At 36.0% G+C, this 17,988-nt stretch overlaps 1 protein-coding gene across 2 annotated transcripts in view; it reads left to right on the top strand.

Moving 5' to 3' along the window:
- RASGRF2 (Ras protein specific guanine nucleotide releasing factor 2) overlaps positions 1 to 11,799 on the top strand; it is a 106,759-nt gene extending 94,960 nt beyond the window's left edge. For both annotated transcript variants that reach the window (XM_081941032.1, XM_081941033.1), the window contains exons 21-27: positions 2,195 to 2,298; positions 3,313 to 3,397; positions 3,947 to 4,144; positions 4,615 to 4,694; positions 6,086 to 6,203; positions 7,054 to 7,122; positions 8,743 to 11,799. In XM_081941032.1, coding sequence (XP_081797158.1) covers positions 2,195 to 2,298; positions 3,313 to 3,397; positions 3,947 to 4,144; positions 4,615 to 4,694; positions 6,086 to 6,203; positions 7,054 to 7,122; positions 8,743 to 8,835 — 747 coding nt within the window. In that variant the 3' untranslated portion in view covers positions 8,836 to 11,799. The remainder of the gene's footprint in view (positions 1 to 2,194; positions 2,299 to 3,312; positions 3,398 to 3,946; positions 4,145 to 4,614; positions 4,695 to 6,085; positions 6,204 to 7,053; positions 7,123 to 8,742) is intronic.
- The last annotated feature ends 6,189 nt before the right edge of the window (positions 11,800 to 17,988 follow it).

Below are 17,988 nucleotides of genomic sequence, written 5' to 3' on the forward strand. Positions count from 1 at the left end.
TTCCTCAAATAAAACCTCAAATGGCTATTTACAATTGCAGTGCCAATTTGTAAGTAAAACATAAACAGGAACTTATTTTTAAAAAGTGAAAATCCGCTAACCTTGGAAGAATTATTTATGCAGAGAAAATATCAAGTTGAATTTGAAGCACAGAAAGTTTTAAACAGTGTGGAGTGCTTCATGTAACTGACAGCTTGTTCAAGATCTAGGCGTATTATTTACTGTGTTAATCTTCTTTTTCCTATTCTGTTCTAGGAACACCAATACTCTGCATATACTATGCATGTTTATTTTAAGAATTGTGTATTAGCAAGTCTTTTCAACTCCCCATTATCTATAGTATTTTATCCTTGTAAGTCTGTCTGAGTCTACAAGGAGGCATATTCAGAATCTCAAGAGTTATATAAGTACAAGAAATATTTAAAAGGAAAAAAGAGAAAGAAACCCAAATACAGCTGTCCATTTCAAGAATATCCAGGTTCTGATTAAGTAGCCATAGTGCAGGGGTGTCAAACTCGATTTCATTGTGGGCCACATCAGGGTTGTGTTTGACCTTGGGGGGCCACGGTGGGTGTGGCCAGGGTGGGTGTGGCCAGGGTGGGCGTGGCCAGTTCGACATCACTTGTGTCGCTGGCGCCTGAGCTCTCTGCCAGAGAAAACAGGCTCCTGAACTCCGTTTTTGGCTGCGACAGCCTCCTGCAACTCTCTACCAGTGAAAATGGAACTCGGGAGGACCTGGGTGTGGCCTTTGTTCAGTGCTGTCATATCTTCAAGCAGTTTCTGAACTAATGGTCGTAATCTGAAGATTACTGCTCTTCTATAAGAAAGTGCAGATATACCATAATAGTTTGTTGCTTGTTGTAATACATTTAAGTCACTTTTAAACAGTAGCAATATAATACTCTTTGTGAGAAGTGGCCTACTTCCAGCACAATATGTGTTCATGTTCTGTATCTATAAATGTAAGGAGAAAGGAGAAAGGGGGAAAATGTCCTAGAATTTTACAGAAAGAATTTCATTGGTAAAAGCCACAAGGCACATTTCAAATCTTGCAAGTACAGGTAGTCCTCAGATTATGGCCACTCATTCAGTGACTGTTCAAAGTTATAAATGACAGGTATTTAAATCCAGTTACATGGCCACATAATGAATGAATGAATTGAATTTATATTGCCGGCTATTTGCTCATTCGCTCACCATTTGCAACCTTCCCTACTTAATTCCCACAAGCGAAGTCAATGGGGAAGTCACCAGGAAAAGTCTTCTGTAGCCCCCCTCTTCATTTATGCTCCATAGCAGCTCCTGCCAACACCTCCTTGCTCCATAGTGCCTACCTGTGAACCTGTCCTCACTCAGTAGCACTTGCCGGCAGCTTATGTTCCACCTGCTCTCAGTAGCACCCACTTGTGGCACTCACCCACTCCCCTAACAGTAGTTCTTGCCCGCTGGCTTGTTCGCCTAGCACTATAGTCATTTGAGGTCCTTTCTTAATGAACTACACAGTTGCTGGGTAATGGCAGCTCCTGGGATTACTAGGATTGCTGTTGCAAGTGGTGTAATCGTGTGATGTGCTATTGCTTAGTGATAGAAAATCTGGATGGAGATTGCTGTCATAACTTGAGGACTTCTGTAAGATTGGAAAACTGCAATGAAGTTGTTTTATTAGTTTCCAACCTTAAGAAAACAATTCTCGGTTTCAAAAATAAGAACTCATGAAATGCTGTTTTCAATGATGGATAAATGAGAATATATCCTGTCAATGCCCTTTTGGAAGCACTCTTAACTCCTAAAATCTTAATGTATTAATTTTAGGAATTATACAATAAAACATTAATTTTTTGAAAGAAGTTCATTAGTATGCATAAAATGATAAACTTTTAAAAATCTGGGTAAATAATTATTGGCAAAAAGGAAAATTCATTACGGAAGATTATTCTTTTTCCAGTGTACTGTATTTTAGTTTTTATTTCTGTTGAAATCAGTTCAGTGACTACTTGGCTGATTTTGCTCTAACTCTTTCTCTTAAATAACATATGTACATAAGTGCTTTTCCCTTTCAGGATTTTCCTTCAATAAATAATAAAATCTGACTAATAAAATTGATAGAACATCTATTAACTTAATATTGTAGAAAACAAACCAAAAGGTTAAAATTGCCTTTTAAACAGTTTAAAATATATATTTTTCCTTTTAGCTAGAGTGTCCAAAACCAGAATGCTTTGAAACATTATCAGCGATGGAACTTGCTGAACAAATAACTCTCTTAGATCACATTGTCTTCAGAGGCATACCTTATGAGTAAGTGGTGTTTCAGTCATTATTATGGGAATGAAAATATTTCTAAGCAAAAGTTTGGATAATACAAGAATTTGCACAAAATTGGAATGGATCATACATACAGTGGAAATGGAATCTCTCAGCATAAATGGATCATGAAAGTCTAATATCAGAGCACAAGGCAGTAATAGCAGAGTATTTCTAAGTTGTTCTTTGTGAGCAGGATGAAGTTTATTTCCTGAAAAGGCTAACATATCTGCATAATAAAGCTCCAAAGAACCAACAATAATTTTTTTGTATGTGCTGTCAATTCAGAAAATCTGTAGGACAGATAGCAAGCCCATTAAAGGGTGAATATGTAGCGTTCAGGAAAGGACCACTCAAAAATAGAGAATTGAGTTGTGAATACAAATGAGCCAGGTTCAGTTTGTTACATCACTAAGTAAAACTTGGAATAATCTTTTGTGAAATTTTGGTTTGAAAGCCTCAATACTATCTAGACAGTATTGACATATATGGGCCAGATGGATGAGCAACCTGATTCTGTAGAAGATGACTTTATGTTTCCTAATGTCTGTACTTTGTTTATTTTTTTAATCAGCAAAAGAGAAGAAGCTACTATTTTCAAAACATATTTCATAAATATCTTGTTTGGAGGGGAAAGGCGGTAATGAGTGTAAAGAAGTTATATGAAGCAATATACATGATTCACACTGTGATCATGTTAAATAGGAAAATAAGTTGATTTTAATGGGACCTCATTGTAGTATAAAAGGTTTAGAACTTTTCTCCTAATTTTTCTTACTTTAAAGATCTGGCTAGAGAAAGTTAACCAAGGAAAACATGGTTTGTTTTTTTTAACAAACATTGTTGCTGATTTAAAAAGGCTTTAAGTAAAGGCTTTTATATTTATAACCAATTCCTTTTTAGTAGTTGAGAAGAATTCATTCCAGAATTGTGACATTGTTGCCAAAGTAAATGGAGCGAACAGAAATAAATCTTCTCTTTTTTTTGCTGTTTCTTTTTTCCCCCCAGAGAATTTCTTGGGCAGGGTTGGATGAAATTGGATAAAAATGAAAGAACACCTTACATTATGAAAACCAGCCAACATTTTAATGATGTGAGTTGTAATAGAAATAGAGAATACTTTCTAAGAATATAAGAATGCTAGATTAAAAATATTTCTGAGACCATAAAAGTTACCAAAGGTAACCAAAATAAAGGTTACCAAAGGATTCCAGTTTTCCTAAAGAGTAACCAAGCAGTTTGCTAGTAAGCATTTTAAAAAGTAAAATCTTAAGAAATTTGCTGAGTGTAAAACAAATTGTTCCTTATTATTTTGATTATTTCTGCTTATATGTCATATTGCTTTTTTGCTCTTGGTATGCTTTTGGAATCTATTGTACAGTGTTTCCTTTGCTATCTGTTCAGTGATTTCTTTGTTTTTGTTTTATTAGAGGTTTTTGCAATCTAGCACCTCTCAAATGTGATATCAGAATGTCCAATATTCTTGAAGGGTAGCAGGTTGGGAAAGTCTGTCCTATTCTCATCATTTTTGTAATATATGTTTTGTTTGCTAAAAGCCAGACATATTTAAATCATTATTTAAATATATGTTTAATTCAGTCTTGTAAATGCAAATATTTATGGTGCTAGTTCTTTCATTTAGATGAGCAACCTTGTAGCATCCCAAATTATGAATTACACTGATATCAGTTCCCGTGCTAATACCATTGAGAAATGGGTTGTAGTGGCAGATATTTGCCGTTGTCTGCACAACTACAATGGTGTCCTTGAAATCACATCAGCCTTGAACAGAAGTGCAATCTACAGACTAAAGAAAACCTGGGCAAAGGTTTCTAAACAAGTAAGTAATTAATACTGACTGAGACAGTTCACAAAAAGGCTTACTCTTGGGTGAAAGAAAGATTGCTTTCATGATGAGAAAATTGTGCAGTTTATTTAACCTAATATTTTTGGTATCCTTTTCATAAGGGTGCATTTCTGCATGTATTACTGTAGCAGTTTGAATATTCTTGCAAAAAGGACATGTTTTTCATGTAAATGTCTGATGCAGCCATGAATTCAATTAAACAATTTTATGATGAGCCTGTTTCAGGACTGTTGTGTTTAATATATGGTAGGACAGACTTTGGTATGTGTGTTTTAAGAAGTTGAACAAAACAGTGAATACACACATAAATGCTTTTCTGTGCCAGCCTCTTATTTCAGTAGGCTATGTTTAATGAAGATTACTACACATTTCTCTGAAGCTAAATTCTTGTTTAGGAAGCCCTTTCTGTGTTCTATTACATTTTTGTCATTTTTTGTTTGTAGACTAAAGCTCTTATGGATAAACTTCAAAAGATTGTGTCATCTGAGGGAAGATTTAAAAATCTGAGAGAAACACTCAAGAAGTATGTCTCTTATTTTGTTCTAATTATTGCATGATTTAAAATTTGCATCTATAGAGGATGACAGACTATTTCTTTTCTTTAAAAAAGCATTGGTCCTTTGTTTCTGCAATTAGCAATCATTGAAACAATTTTGATTGAAACCTGAAATCAAAACTATGTCAGTGATAGTTAATTTGGCTTCACTTCCATATTCTTTAATAGGTTTCTTTTCAGGAATAGTTCAGTCTCTTTTTCTCCTGCTTCTTTCTCTGAGCTGTTTGTTCTTCCTAACATCTGTGTAATAAGGACAACAGAAGATACTAAAGTTTGAATGTTTTTGTGACCTTTTCATTTAGCTAGTTAAAGATACAGATCTGAAACAGGAATGGCTGTTTTACCATCACATCAATGGCAGATTGGATTACAGCCCTGATTTGTAGAATGGAAGCTCCTGTTACAAAGTTGTTTCCCTTGCATTCAAAAACCTCTTCTTGCAGTTCTTCCATGAAGGAGGAATAGAAGAATGCTTGTTCTATGCAGGATAAGTTAAGAGAAAACTCTTCATTGAGCATATAATGTGTGCAAGAGATGATAAAGAAGAACTTTGACACCTCTTCTTTGAAGGACTCAGTGAAGTAATGACATTTTGTTTTCTCAGCACAAAAATATGTTAGAAGAAAAAGGTTATGTTTGGATTTGGTGCATAGTCTGTAGGCTACGGTAGTCCATAGGCTGGAGATTGCCTTGTTGTTAACTTAGTTCCCCGCAATTAATCGAATTAATTAAAATACTATAATGACAATCAAATCTGAATATTAAATATAATATGGTTATACCATGAATTCATCCTAATAAACATTGTATTTTATAAAACTGTTGTTCTAACTATCTGTATTCAGAGTACAGGTAGTCCTCGACTTATGACTACAATTGAGCCCAAAATTTCTGTTTTTAAGTGAGATGTTTGTTAAGTGATTTTTGCCACAGTTTATGACCATTCTTGCCACAGTTGTTAAGTGACTCACTTCAGTTGTTCAGTTTGCATCATGGTTATTAATTGAATCTGGCTTCCCTATTGACTTTGCTTGTCAGAAGATCGAAAAGGGCATCACATGATCTTGGGACACAGCAATGGTCATAACTATGAGTCAGTTGCCAAGCATCTGAATATTGATCCCATGATAAGGAGAATGCTACAAAAGTCGTAAGTGTGAAAAATTGTCATAAGTCACTTTTTTCAGTGCTGTTATAACTGAACGGTAAATGAATTGAAGACTAGCTGTAATTACTACTAGATATTGTGCAACTTACTTCTAAATAAAGGTATTTATTTGACATACATTTTGATAGTGGAAAAAGGGAGGAAAGTTTGTAATTTACAATCCTGATAGCTGGCTTTTCTTTTTCTGCAGTTGCAATCCTCCTTCGGTGCCTTATCTGGGGATGTACCTCACAGATCTGGCATTTATTGAAGAAGGAACACCAAACTTTACTGAAGAAGGCCTCGTCAATTTTTCTAAAATGCGAATGGTAATTTTTTTTTACAGGTTTTTAAAAAACGTTATAAGGATTTATAGGTATCAGCATGTAAGATTATATTTCATAGTTAGTTCAGATAGAAATTTTAAAAAGCAATTGTTGATCCTTGTATTTACAATCAATGTTCTATCACCATCTACTGGCATATTTTAGAGAATCAGTATTGTCGTCTTGATTAGCCCAGTATCCATCAAATCCATAACATAGACACTAACCCAGTCAAATCTCTGTGTTTCTGGCAACAGAGAATCATCCCAAAACTGGATTAAAAAGCACTATTTTGGAAATACAGAATCCATACCCATTTTTTCTATATTTTTTAAACCCAAGAGTGTTAAATGTAACTCACAACAAAATTAATCTACCCAGTAAAGCATAGAACACTCAAACCCACTCAAAAACTCATTTTGCATACCCTCAGTTAAAAAGGAGCTGGAGAGAAAGAACAACAGAAAAATGAGTTTCTCTACTGTAGAATTTAGGTCACCCCAGTAGCATCAAATATACCTCCCCAAATCTCGTTCGCTTCAGTTGATAAGCCATACCCATTGTTTCCTGTTTGGACAATCAGGGAAATGCTACTGGGAAAACAGTTTTTCAAGTGGAAAGTCCAAAATTACAGTAAAATGATAATTTTTTCCTAGTTTAATTCTACTGGGTTGGAGCATAAATCCTGCTTTTGGCCTTGGATGAACTGTTCAGAGACTAAACGAGCTCCAGAAAGAAAAGGAAAGAATATAAACCTTGCTATATTTTACAATTTTATATAGAAAAATTAGAATTCAAACCACTGTTCTAAAATTCAACAACAAATTATTATTGATACTTGTTTATTTAACAGATATCGCATATTATCAGGGAAATACGTCAATTCCAACAGGCTTCCTATCGAATAGAGCATCAACAAAAGGTACAATATTTTCATATCTCCTTTTACCACTTTTTATACCTTATTCTGAATGTATTAATAAATGCTGCCCTATATTTCTTTAATCACTAAAGTATGTGAAGAGATTTGTGACTTTTGTGAGTTTTGCCACATTTTATGACCATTCTTGCCACAGTTGTTAAGTGGATCATTGCAGTTGTTAAGTTAATATCACGGTTATTAAGTGCATTTGGCTTCCCTATTGACTTTGCTTGTCAGAAGGTCACAAAAGTTGATCACATGACCCTGGAACCCTGGAACCATCAAAAATTCATACCAGTTGCCAAGCTTCTGAATTTTGATCACATGACCACGGACATACTGCAACGGTAGTAACTGTGAAGAATGGTCAAAAATCACTTTTTTCAATGTCATTGTAATTTTGGACAGTCCCTAAACAAATTGATGTAAGTTGAGGTTTATCTGTATTTTTCTGGCAAAAAACACCCATTGCAGACAGTGGATTTGCTAAATGACCACAATATTCACTTGAGAACTGCGGATTCACTTAATGACCATGGTGATTCACTTAATGACCACCACAAAAATGTTGTAAAATCAAATCAGTTATGTGGTGACCTGTTTACTGACTGGCACAACTGCAATTTTAGGTTAGGATTTCTGGCTCAATTATGGTTGTAGGTTGAGGACTATCTATATTAAGAGGCAAGGTGATATACAATAGTAATATAACAGCTGGTGGGGTGAGGGGCAAGGGGAGGTACAGAGTGGCAGAAGCTGTATCCCAATATTTGCTGGAATTCTACTTCTTCTGCATGTCCGTAATGTGACCACAGAAGGGATGCGGTGGCTCAGTGGCTAAGATGCTGAACTTGTCGATCAGAAAGGTTGGCAATTCGAATCCCTAGCGCCGCATATCGGAGTGAGCTCCCGTTACTTGTCCCAGCTTCTGCCAACCTAGCAGTTCGAAAGCACGTAAAAAATGCAAGTCGGAAAATAGGAACCAGGGAAGGTAACAGCATTTAATCATGCTGTCCTTCGGCATTTAATCATGCTGTCCACATGACCACAGAGACATTTTCGTACAGCATTGGCTTTTTGGCTTTGAAATGGAGACACATGTGGGAGGGGAACCTATACCTTTACCTTAATGTCACCACATAGAAAAAGAAAAGGGTTTGCATCGTGACACCTTGACAACAGATGACACTCTTAGGATGTCTTTCTGCCCCCTGGACACCGCTGGTTCCTATTCACAATTTCTTTTTGCATTACTATACAAGTCAGAGAGGAAACATAAAAAACAGGTTCCCTTCCTTCTCTTGATTTATCTGTATAACTAGCCATCACTTTGCATTGAGTGAGATGACAACCTAGAAATAACCCACAGAAGGTGATTTTTAGCCACATTGCTTTGATGGGAGAGCTAGTGGGGTTATGGCAAACTAAATTGTCTGACTGCCATCTGCATTAAAAAAAAAGTCTTCCTGTTCTTTTCTAAATCACATATCTGTTTCCTCTCGTGTTTTTATCAAAGAAGATTGAAACATCTCATTTTGACAGAAACTACAATTCTATTCAAGAAAGCATATAATGATTCCAACATCACTAAACAATTGTTTCATATACTTGTTTTCCCAGGTCACTCAGTACTTGTTGGACAAAAGGCTCATCATAGATGAGGACACCCTTTACGAGCTATCCCTAAAAATTGAGCCAAGACTGCCAGCCTGAGAAACCAATGTTATTCTTCAGCCACCAAGAACTTAGTCTAATGGGAAAAAAATATGCATGGCATGCCTCTACAGAATGCAAGGGGCAAAAGCTGAGAAAAATTGAAATTCCCTTTTCCATTAAAGGGATGCAGAGTCTCACAGAGATACTTTTTCAGAGAAGCAACTGTTGGAGGAACGGAGCCACGTAGCAGAAATGTGGGTCAAATGGTTGTCACTTGACAGAAGTAAAGAGATTTCAAAACAAATAAAGGACTAAAGAAAAGATGGGCAATAACGGTAGTGAGCCAGTCAAGGAGATCGCAGAATGAAATCTGAATACAACATTTTGCTAGAGTTGAATAAATTATAGCATGCTGCTAGAGGAAGAAATCTTGTCTATCTTTGGATGCAATTCAAAAAGCATGCTTTATTTAAGTATTTTGACCAAATTTTTGCACTTTATCAAGTCTATTGTAAATGAAAGAGTATTTGCAGAAGCAACGATGTAATATGTAACAGCATTATTTCCTGAATTATCTGGTCATATAATCCCTTCGGCACGGCGAGAGGTATTAAAACAGGCAAGTTGGCATCTGCAGTATCCACCAGCTTGCCTGTTTTGATACCCTAAAACTGTTCGTTTTAACTGAAGATGTCTGTTCATAAATTAATTTTCCGATATTTACTTTTTCCCAAACCGAAAGAAGACTGAAGAATATCAGTGTGCCATTATAGCTTAATAGTCTAAATATATTATTCATTCTCTAATAATAGCAATATGTGAGATGATCTGGTATGCAAATTAATGCACTGTCTTGCATGGTTGCTCAATATACAAGCTTAGAAGGGACTGGATTGATATTGCAATGTTGTGGTAACCCTGTCTCTATAGTAGGTTAATCTCTTTGGTAATTTGTACATTGTTTTCCAATAGCGCATTTCTCATATAACCTTTGTTAAAATATATATGTCTTCATGAGGTTGTGATGTCTTCTCCTATGCATTAGTAGATGAAATGAGTGGGTGTTTTCCTTTCATACTGGAAAATAGTTCCAATCAAATATCCTATTATAAGGATCGACTTCTTGCCTTTTGCCCCCCAATCTTTTGAAGACAATAAGTAACCCTCAGCTCTGTATTGGCATCCGAGGTAGTTACGTATAGTCAGTAGGTTAACCTGAGAAGTAATAGGACTAAATAGTATATAATTTTGATGTTCTGATGGATTTTCATGCTCTTTAGAACAAGTTATGAAGGTGTAGAGTTTTTGAATCTTTTACTTTTTCATGGATAACACTACACCCTATGATCACTCTCCTTCGCACTATAATATCATTTAACTATCATTGAGCTTTACATAACTAGGCTAGCAGTTACAAGTGTATATGTGTGCTTATGCATGTGTCTATATATGATCATGACTCCAGGATCACTTTAATAATGATAAAAGCCAGTTTCTGTAAGTGTAACTTGCTCTGTCACATCCATTAATAAAGAGATTACATATTTTCTTCTAAAGAAAAGAAAATTTCCAACACTGAACAGTACATTAAGTCTACTGTTTATATAGAGTTTTGAGCAAACATACTTGAATTGCAGCTGTGATCTTATAAGAATTACAAATTATTTTGCATAATCATTTATATTTTTTGCTACAAGTCAATCTATGTATATTACATTCCCTCACCCATGAATTCTAGATTACAGGATTGTTTGAACAGCAGTAATTTGTGAAATCCTTGGAAAGTAAAAACATGTTTATCCTATTTTTTTAAACTTTGAAAGAGTAAATAATATTTTAATCTCACATTCTCCATATTGACTTTAGAAAGAAGAATATGTTTAAATATTTGTTGCAGAAACTACCTAGGAAGAAAAAATATTTTTGTTTATCTGATTTGAATAAGTTACTAACAGATTTATTTTTTTAAGTCTATGGTGATTAGATTACTCGTAGATCAATTTACATTTTCAGACATATATACTCTTTGAATGCCTAAATAAAAGTAGTCTCCCTAAATTGAAAGAGTACATAAACCAATTGTTTAAAAATGCATTTAATATCACTTTTGAGTGACTAGAATAAAAAGTGTGTTTTTCCAAGGAGTCTCAGCCAGCAGATAAAAAATCCCCTTAAACCTCTCAGGAGTATTACTGTTTAAAACAGGATGATCATTTGGTCATATTTGACAATTTAATACTTAGTGTTAAACTCTGACAATGGAAAATTAATCTGTGCGGGTTTTTTTATCTCCATTTCTAGTATATTGCCAGCCCATAAAATCTAGTTTTGTCTAATTACAGATCCCATCCATTATCTGCTCAGTAGGGAATTTAATCATTCTAAAGCCCTATTTTTATATAACTGTACGCGTGACTGCACATTTAAAGGAATTATAAAATACTCTGTTAAGTTTTCAGAAGAATTTAAATAGGAATGATGTAGGCATGTTTAAGTATTTCTGGTTAATGATATGGTAAATTTCAATGTGAACAATGTTATTTATAGATGTTTGTTTATTATCTTTTGTTGAAGATGATTGTTCTTTTCATAAATGCCTGTCAGAAAAAGATAATAGCAGTTTGAGCATGATAGAAGCATGAATTATATGACCACCAGATAATTTACTGATATTTTCATTGTGTTAATAATAATTTTTAAAATTTCACGCACCGGTTATTTAACAGAAGTACACTAACTTTCAAGGCAGGACTTTTTAGTTATTTTCTTTCTTCTAGAGTGAATCAGCTTCCCCTCTTCACAAATTCCATCTAGAACCTATACATTATTTTGTGAAAATTGTTTGTGAATGTAGTGATTTGTAATTTATTTTGATTTTCTTGTATTTCATTTTATAATAGTAGCTTTGTCCTTTCAGGGGGCACTTTGCCTATTTTGGATTCTAAGTGCAGCCGAAGTTGCTTATATCTGTTTTTATCCTATTTAATTTACATATCCCATTAAATTATATGATAACTCTTATTCTGTGTGGTCCTTGTTTTCTGACCTTTTTGTTCAAAATCTTTAGCAAGGTTAAATTAATTGTTGCTAACAAGGATTCTATATATATTTCTGCCATCAGGAGGGGAGTAGTCAATATTCCTACTGATTTTTTTTTTAAAAGAATTTTATTGGTTTTTACAAATATTTATAGGAAAGGGGTAGGTAGGTATACAAAATTTTGACAGCTACATCGTGCGAAAGGTAGAAATCCCCCCAAATCTCACAGCTTTTACAGAAAAAAAAGTAAAGATCAAAAATTAAAAGATAAACATTAGTAGCTTTTTGTTTTACACTATATCAACAATATATTCAATCATCTTATATGTCACTTCCAACAATTACATTATATCAACAATTGCAATAATATTTCAAACTTATTTTAGTGACCTGAGTGTTCTCGATGTTGCTTCCTCCCCCCTGCCCTCTGGCAGAGCCACGGCCCATCCCTCCTTCATATCTTGTGTACCATCTAGAAAGGCAATATGTTTTTTAATGAAGGCCTCTACCTCCACAACTGTGTTGATTCTAATTCTATTGCCCTTCCAAAAGATCAACATTCCTTCTGGCAATAGCCATCTGAACCAAACTCCTTTATCATATAACTTCTTTGATAAAGAGGAATATTTCTTCCTCTTATCTCTTACCTTCTTCGGAATTTGTTTAAGAATGGCTATTTCTTTGTCTTTATATTTTAATGGTCCCCCCCCCCCGAGCTCCTAAGATCTCATCTCTTGTATCTTTCTAAGAAATTTAACATGTACTTCCCTTGGAATGTTGTGTGTTCTAGCATATGCTGAATTGATCCTATAAATCAAATCAATATCCCACCATAGCTGTTGTTTGTCTCTTTTAATGTAATCTGATAAAATTGTGGTCATAATCTCCTTAAGGTCTTCATTTTCTGTCTCTGGTAAGTTTTGAAATCTAAGAAAAAAAGACATTCTTTCAAATTCCACCTTTATCATATGATTTTCAAATTCTCTATTCTCCTTCTAGACTGTCTTAACCTCCTCCCTCAACCCAGTCGTGTCTTCCTCCAACAAACCTATTCTCTGTTTGTTTTGTGTTGCTTGTTGTTGCGTTTCTCTGAGCTAATTTATTTATTTATTTATTTATTAAACTTCTAGACCGCCCCCTCTCCCCGAAGGGACTCGGGGCGGTGTACAGGTACAAATTTAAAAACCATAAACTCAACAATATACATAACTAAAATTGAATTAAATATCCCCTGTACAAATTTATAAAAATTAAAAACTTAAAACCTTAAAATCAAGCCATAAAATTTAAAAATGCAAACTGAGGTGGGAAAGCTGGAATTAGGCCAGACAGGCTAGGTGAAACAGGTGAGTTTTGAGTTTCCGGTGGAAGGAGCGGAGGTCCGTAGTCGTTCTAATGTCAGGGGGAAGGTCATCCAGAGGGTCGGGCCCATCACAGAGAAGGCCCTTCCCCTGGGCGTCGCCCGCTGGCACAGCCTAGTGGACGGCACCCGGAGGAGTCCCTCTCTGTGTGAGCGAATCGGCCGAAGGGATGTATGGGGCAGGATACGATCTCACAAATAACTAGGTCCCGTGCCATGGAGCACTTTGAAGATGATAATCAACACCTTGAAACGCACCCGAAAAGCCACAGGCAGCCAGTGTAGCTCGCGCAGGAGAGGTGTTACGTGGGAGTATCTAGAGACTCCCGAAACTACCTGCGCGGCCGCATTCTGAACCAACTGCAGCCTTCGGGTGCATCTCAAGGGGAGCCCCATGTGCTGTTCATTTAGATCTGCCAACTGTCTTTTCAGTTCGTCCTGTCCCTTCAAAATAAACATTTGGGCAACAGATAAGTCCTTTGAACTCTCTTCAGTTGTTTTAGGTTGTAGAAATGAAGCCATTTGTGTCTGTTGTGTAATCGTACTCGACATAGAAGATGTCGGGGCCGAGAATGCCTTACCAGGCGGTGGCTTTTTAGGACCCATAGTAAGTTCAGAGATAGCTATAAGTCTTGTGCAAAAGAAATGGCGTCTGTGGAATGCACAGCTGGGAGAGATCATGGAGGCAAACAAGCCAGAAGTGAAAGTTAATCCTCCTGTACAGCTGCAAGCCAGAGGATAAGAGTCCAATCTAAATCCAAGGGGACCACATAAGAAGAGAGGTTCCAGGAGATCTCCGAGGTATAAAATAATATAAAGCCAGAAATCTTTCAAAGGGGAAACTTCATTCGTAAAAGCAAAGAAGAAGGAGGAAGTTGGCCATCTTGGCTCCGCCTTCACAAGGGACCAGGGAGCAACATGTCCAAGGTTTTCATAAAATAGTTTATAAAAAACAAACTCAGCAGTCATCCCTTGCAATTGTAGCAAAAATCATTCTCCCATTGTTAGAGGAAGTGAAAGTTAGCTTTTAACTCTCTCTCTCTCTTCCGAGAGAGAGAGAGAGATCTTCCAAGTGCTGCTTTTTCTGAGGGGGGTGGAAAATCTCCCCCTCCAATCTTAACACTTCAAAAGATTGAATCCACAATTTGGAGAAGCTGCTATTCATCAGTTAAATAGATTTACAGGAGATTGAGGGAAACCTCTCACCTCACCACTCTTCAGCTGTAACATCTAATTGATTCTTTCCTTCCAGAATCCGATCGGTGAAGGCGCACAGCGACAGCAGAAAACGCTGCCAGGCACCCCCCACGCTCCCCGGCTCCTGGGGCAAGGCTGGAAACCCCCCTGTGGCTGCCACCGATTCAGGGAATCCCAACAAGCCGCCCTATGGCAGGGAGCCCCTCCAGGGCCCGCTGTGCTCCTAAAAGGAGCCCACTGAAGAGACGAGCTGCGGACGCACACGTCCGTCGCCTTCGGGAACCGGAAGCCTTCCCATATTCCTACTGAATATTCAATACTGTCTAGCGTTATCCTAAAATATAGTTCCTAGAAGATTTAATGAAAGAAAACAAGTTCAAGGTATATTAGAATTATTCAGGTATTATTGCATTTGGACAGATTCTATATTGTAGGCCTTTCATTCAAACAAAATAGCAAATCCCAACTTTTTTTTGTAACTGTCATGATATCTTTGATATTATATTCATTTATTATTTTATTGCAGTTTTCTGAATAAATGCCAATATATTTAAATTGTGTTGATGAAATTAAAAAAAATAGTAATAGGTGCAACCTAATCTGCTAAATGCATCAATGTATCTCTAGCAGTTGTTTAGCTATATCTCGGTGACAAAGTTATCCAGTTGGTAAAATAACTATATAGTACATTATGGTATATCACTCAAATAGTCTTTTAAAATAGCAATTTTTAATAAAGATTTAATGGCCTACTAATGCATCATTATAACTAAGAAAAACCTATAAACTTTTTCAGATCAGCAATATTATCAGTCTTTTAAGAAAAAAAACCCAATTCAAATTAAATGGCTTTTATCACTTCTTTAAAAGCTTATACTAATGGAGTTTTATGCAAATTTAGATGTGATATCCAGATGCTATTTCTACCTGCCTGATTTATCTTATAAACAGGGATATTCCTTCGCTGATGAAATGTATATCACCATGCATAATGATCATTTGGGGGTTTGAGGGGGTGGAAAGCAGTAATCTCATCTTAAAGTGATTTTGATTACAGCCAATATCAGTCTCCAACATTTTGACATTTTGACTGTTCCAATACTGCATTCATATTTTTTAAATTTTAGTTTAGGTTGCTTGCTTTTCATCTCTCTTATTGGGTAGTTTTTCTGAGAAAAGTCTACATGGTGTACACACAACAGACAAATCACACAGATTATTTTTCACAATGGATCGATCTAGATGACAACTAGTATGGGAGATAAGATAAATTTCAATGTTCTAGTGGATCTTCTGTTTGTTTCCACAAAACTCCTTACTTTTAGACATTTAAAAGTTTAATAAACTTGAAATATTAAATTATAATAAAATATGTAAATGTTAAACATTTAATGTGGCTGCTCACATTTGTGGAATATCAGGAGAAGCAGGTAAGTCTATAACTGTTTTCTAAAATCTACAGGAGGATTGCTTCAGATCCATTTAGCTTATACTAAAGATCTACTGCTGATATAGAGACTAACTTCCAAAAGATATCTAGTTAGCATTCTCTGACATAGGCAAGAGGATCACCAAACCTTTTCTAGCCAATCTTAGACTGTATATGGTCTATGGCAAGTGATGGTGAACCTTTTTCACCTCGAGTGCTAAAAGCACGCCTGCGGGCGCTATCGCACATGCTCGCATGCCCTCCCCCATAATTTCATGCCCCCTCCCCATGTCATTCCCCCCTGCACATGCATGTGTGTATTGAAATTCATGGCAGTCTTCTAGGTAGGAGTTCTAATCATTCTCAACAAAAATAGTTTTACCTTACACAAGACTATGGGATACCATTGTATCATGTTCAACCTTCACATTATCATCTTCTCTGTCTTCACCGCCTCCTTCTCTGATGACCTGGAGCTGTCAGGACATAGCATATTCCCTTTCTTGCTCCATCATCGGTGACTGGAAAGTGAGTTCTTCCTTCCAATTCTATTGTATTTTCAACTTGATTGATTGATTGATCAACTGATACTATACCTTCAGTTCTTAGCAGCAGCATTGATTCTTCAGTTGCAGTTCATAACTCAGTCCTCTGTTCTAAGCTCTCAGTCTGGAGATGGGGGGAGAGGATTTCCATTTCATTATCTGGACTCAAGAGTCTTTTCTAACTTATTCTCAGGAGTTTTCCATATCCCCAAATATTCTTCTTCCATTCTATGCAGGAGAATATAATGCCGCCCTTATCTTCCCAAACTAATAGGCTTTCCCTTCAGTATCACGAAAAAGCAGAATGTGTAGCATTCAGGAAATGAACCTGGGAGTTTCACAAATGGAACTACAAAGAAGCATGCATGTCTTTGTCTGGGGAGTTCTTCCAAAGAATCAAATTGCTAGATTGCCCTTCTGGCACTGGGAACCTAAAACACATTATTGTCACAAATCTGCAACGCGTATGAAGGGTGTGTGCGTGCACGTGTACGTGAGGGGCAATGTGGGACCAGAAGGGAACAATGAAAAACAGGAGTTACACTATCTTCAGGATGGATAAAAGCTACAGAAGAAAATGTATAGGAGTGATTGTGCAAGTACATGAAATTATGAACAAAACCTATTTCAGTATATTGATCATTTCTCCAAACACAGCCTAATCCACATTGTGGGTAGAAGTAATTACACAAGGTTTTGATACTATGTACTTGGAGCTTATATGGACAAGAAACCTGAATTCTAAAATATTTATTTTTCAGCATTAATTTCTTTTCTTTGGTATTAAAATGCAGATTGCCCTCTTACTTATTTATTCAACACAATTCTACCCCACCCATTTCGCCTAACTGACTCTAGGCATGTATTGTAAATACAGCAATATCTTACAATACAAAACATAAGTAAGAACAAAGCTAAAATATAATTAAAAATGTAAAGATATTAAAAGTTGAGAGAAAACACCCTCATGACACAAACCACCATCAATTCACATATCACTTTCTCCCACATGTTGATTTGCTAGCATAGATTGGGTTAGAAGAACCTAATACTTCTATTGCTCATCAAATTTCTGAGGATAGTTGATCAGTTCCTGTAGCCTTCCACCCTGCTAATTACCAGAGTTCTTATCTAACTTCATCTTATCATACTAGACTCAAAGTTCTTATAAGTACAGGAAATCTTCAAAGATATCTTGGAACAAAGCAGTAAAATGTATGCAAAATCTGTTCAGGCCAATTGTTCTGATGCTTGGTTACAAGATTCCAGAAAAATTAAAACATTGCAGAGCTAGCCAGCCTTGGAGATGCTGCACAAATATGCAGTTTGGTTAAACTTAGCAGGAGAAGCCTGTTAATTTGCTGATACAATTCACATTATCATGTAAAATCCACTTGCTATGGGAAGGTGGAGATGAGCAGGCAACAGAGTCTACTATATATATGTGGAAATCTTCCCAAGCATCGTCCCAGTAGTAAAAGGTTGACACTTCAAAAAAGATGCAAGTTCATCCGAATGTACTAATATATAGATTAAAAACTGATGCTGGTTGGAACGTAGGAGTGTCAGCTTGATATTTTATTTTAAGGACAAAAACCATTACAGAAAGCTAGATTAAATTATTTAATAATAAGAGCACA

This window comes from Natrix helvetica (assembly GCF_964273705.1).
Source record: "Natrix helvetica genome assembly, chromosome: 2".
NCBI classification, from domain to species: Eukaryota; Metazoa; Chordata; class Lepidosauria; order Squamata; family Natricidae; genus Natrix; species Natrix helvetica.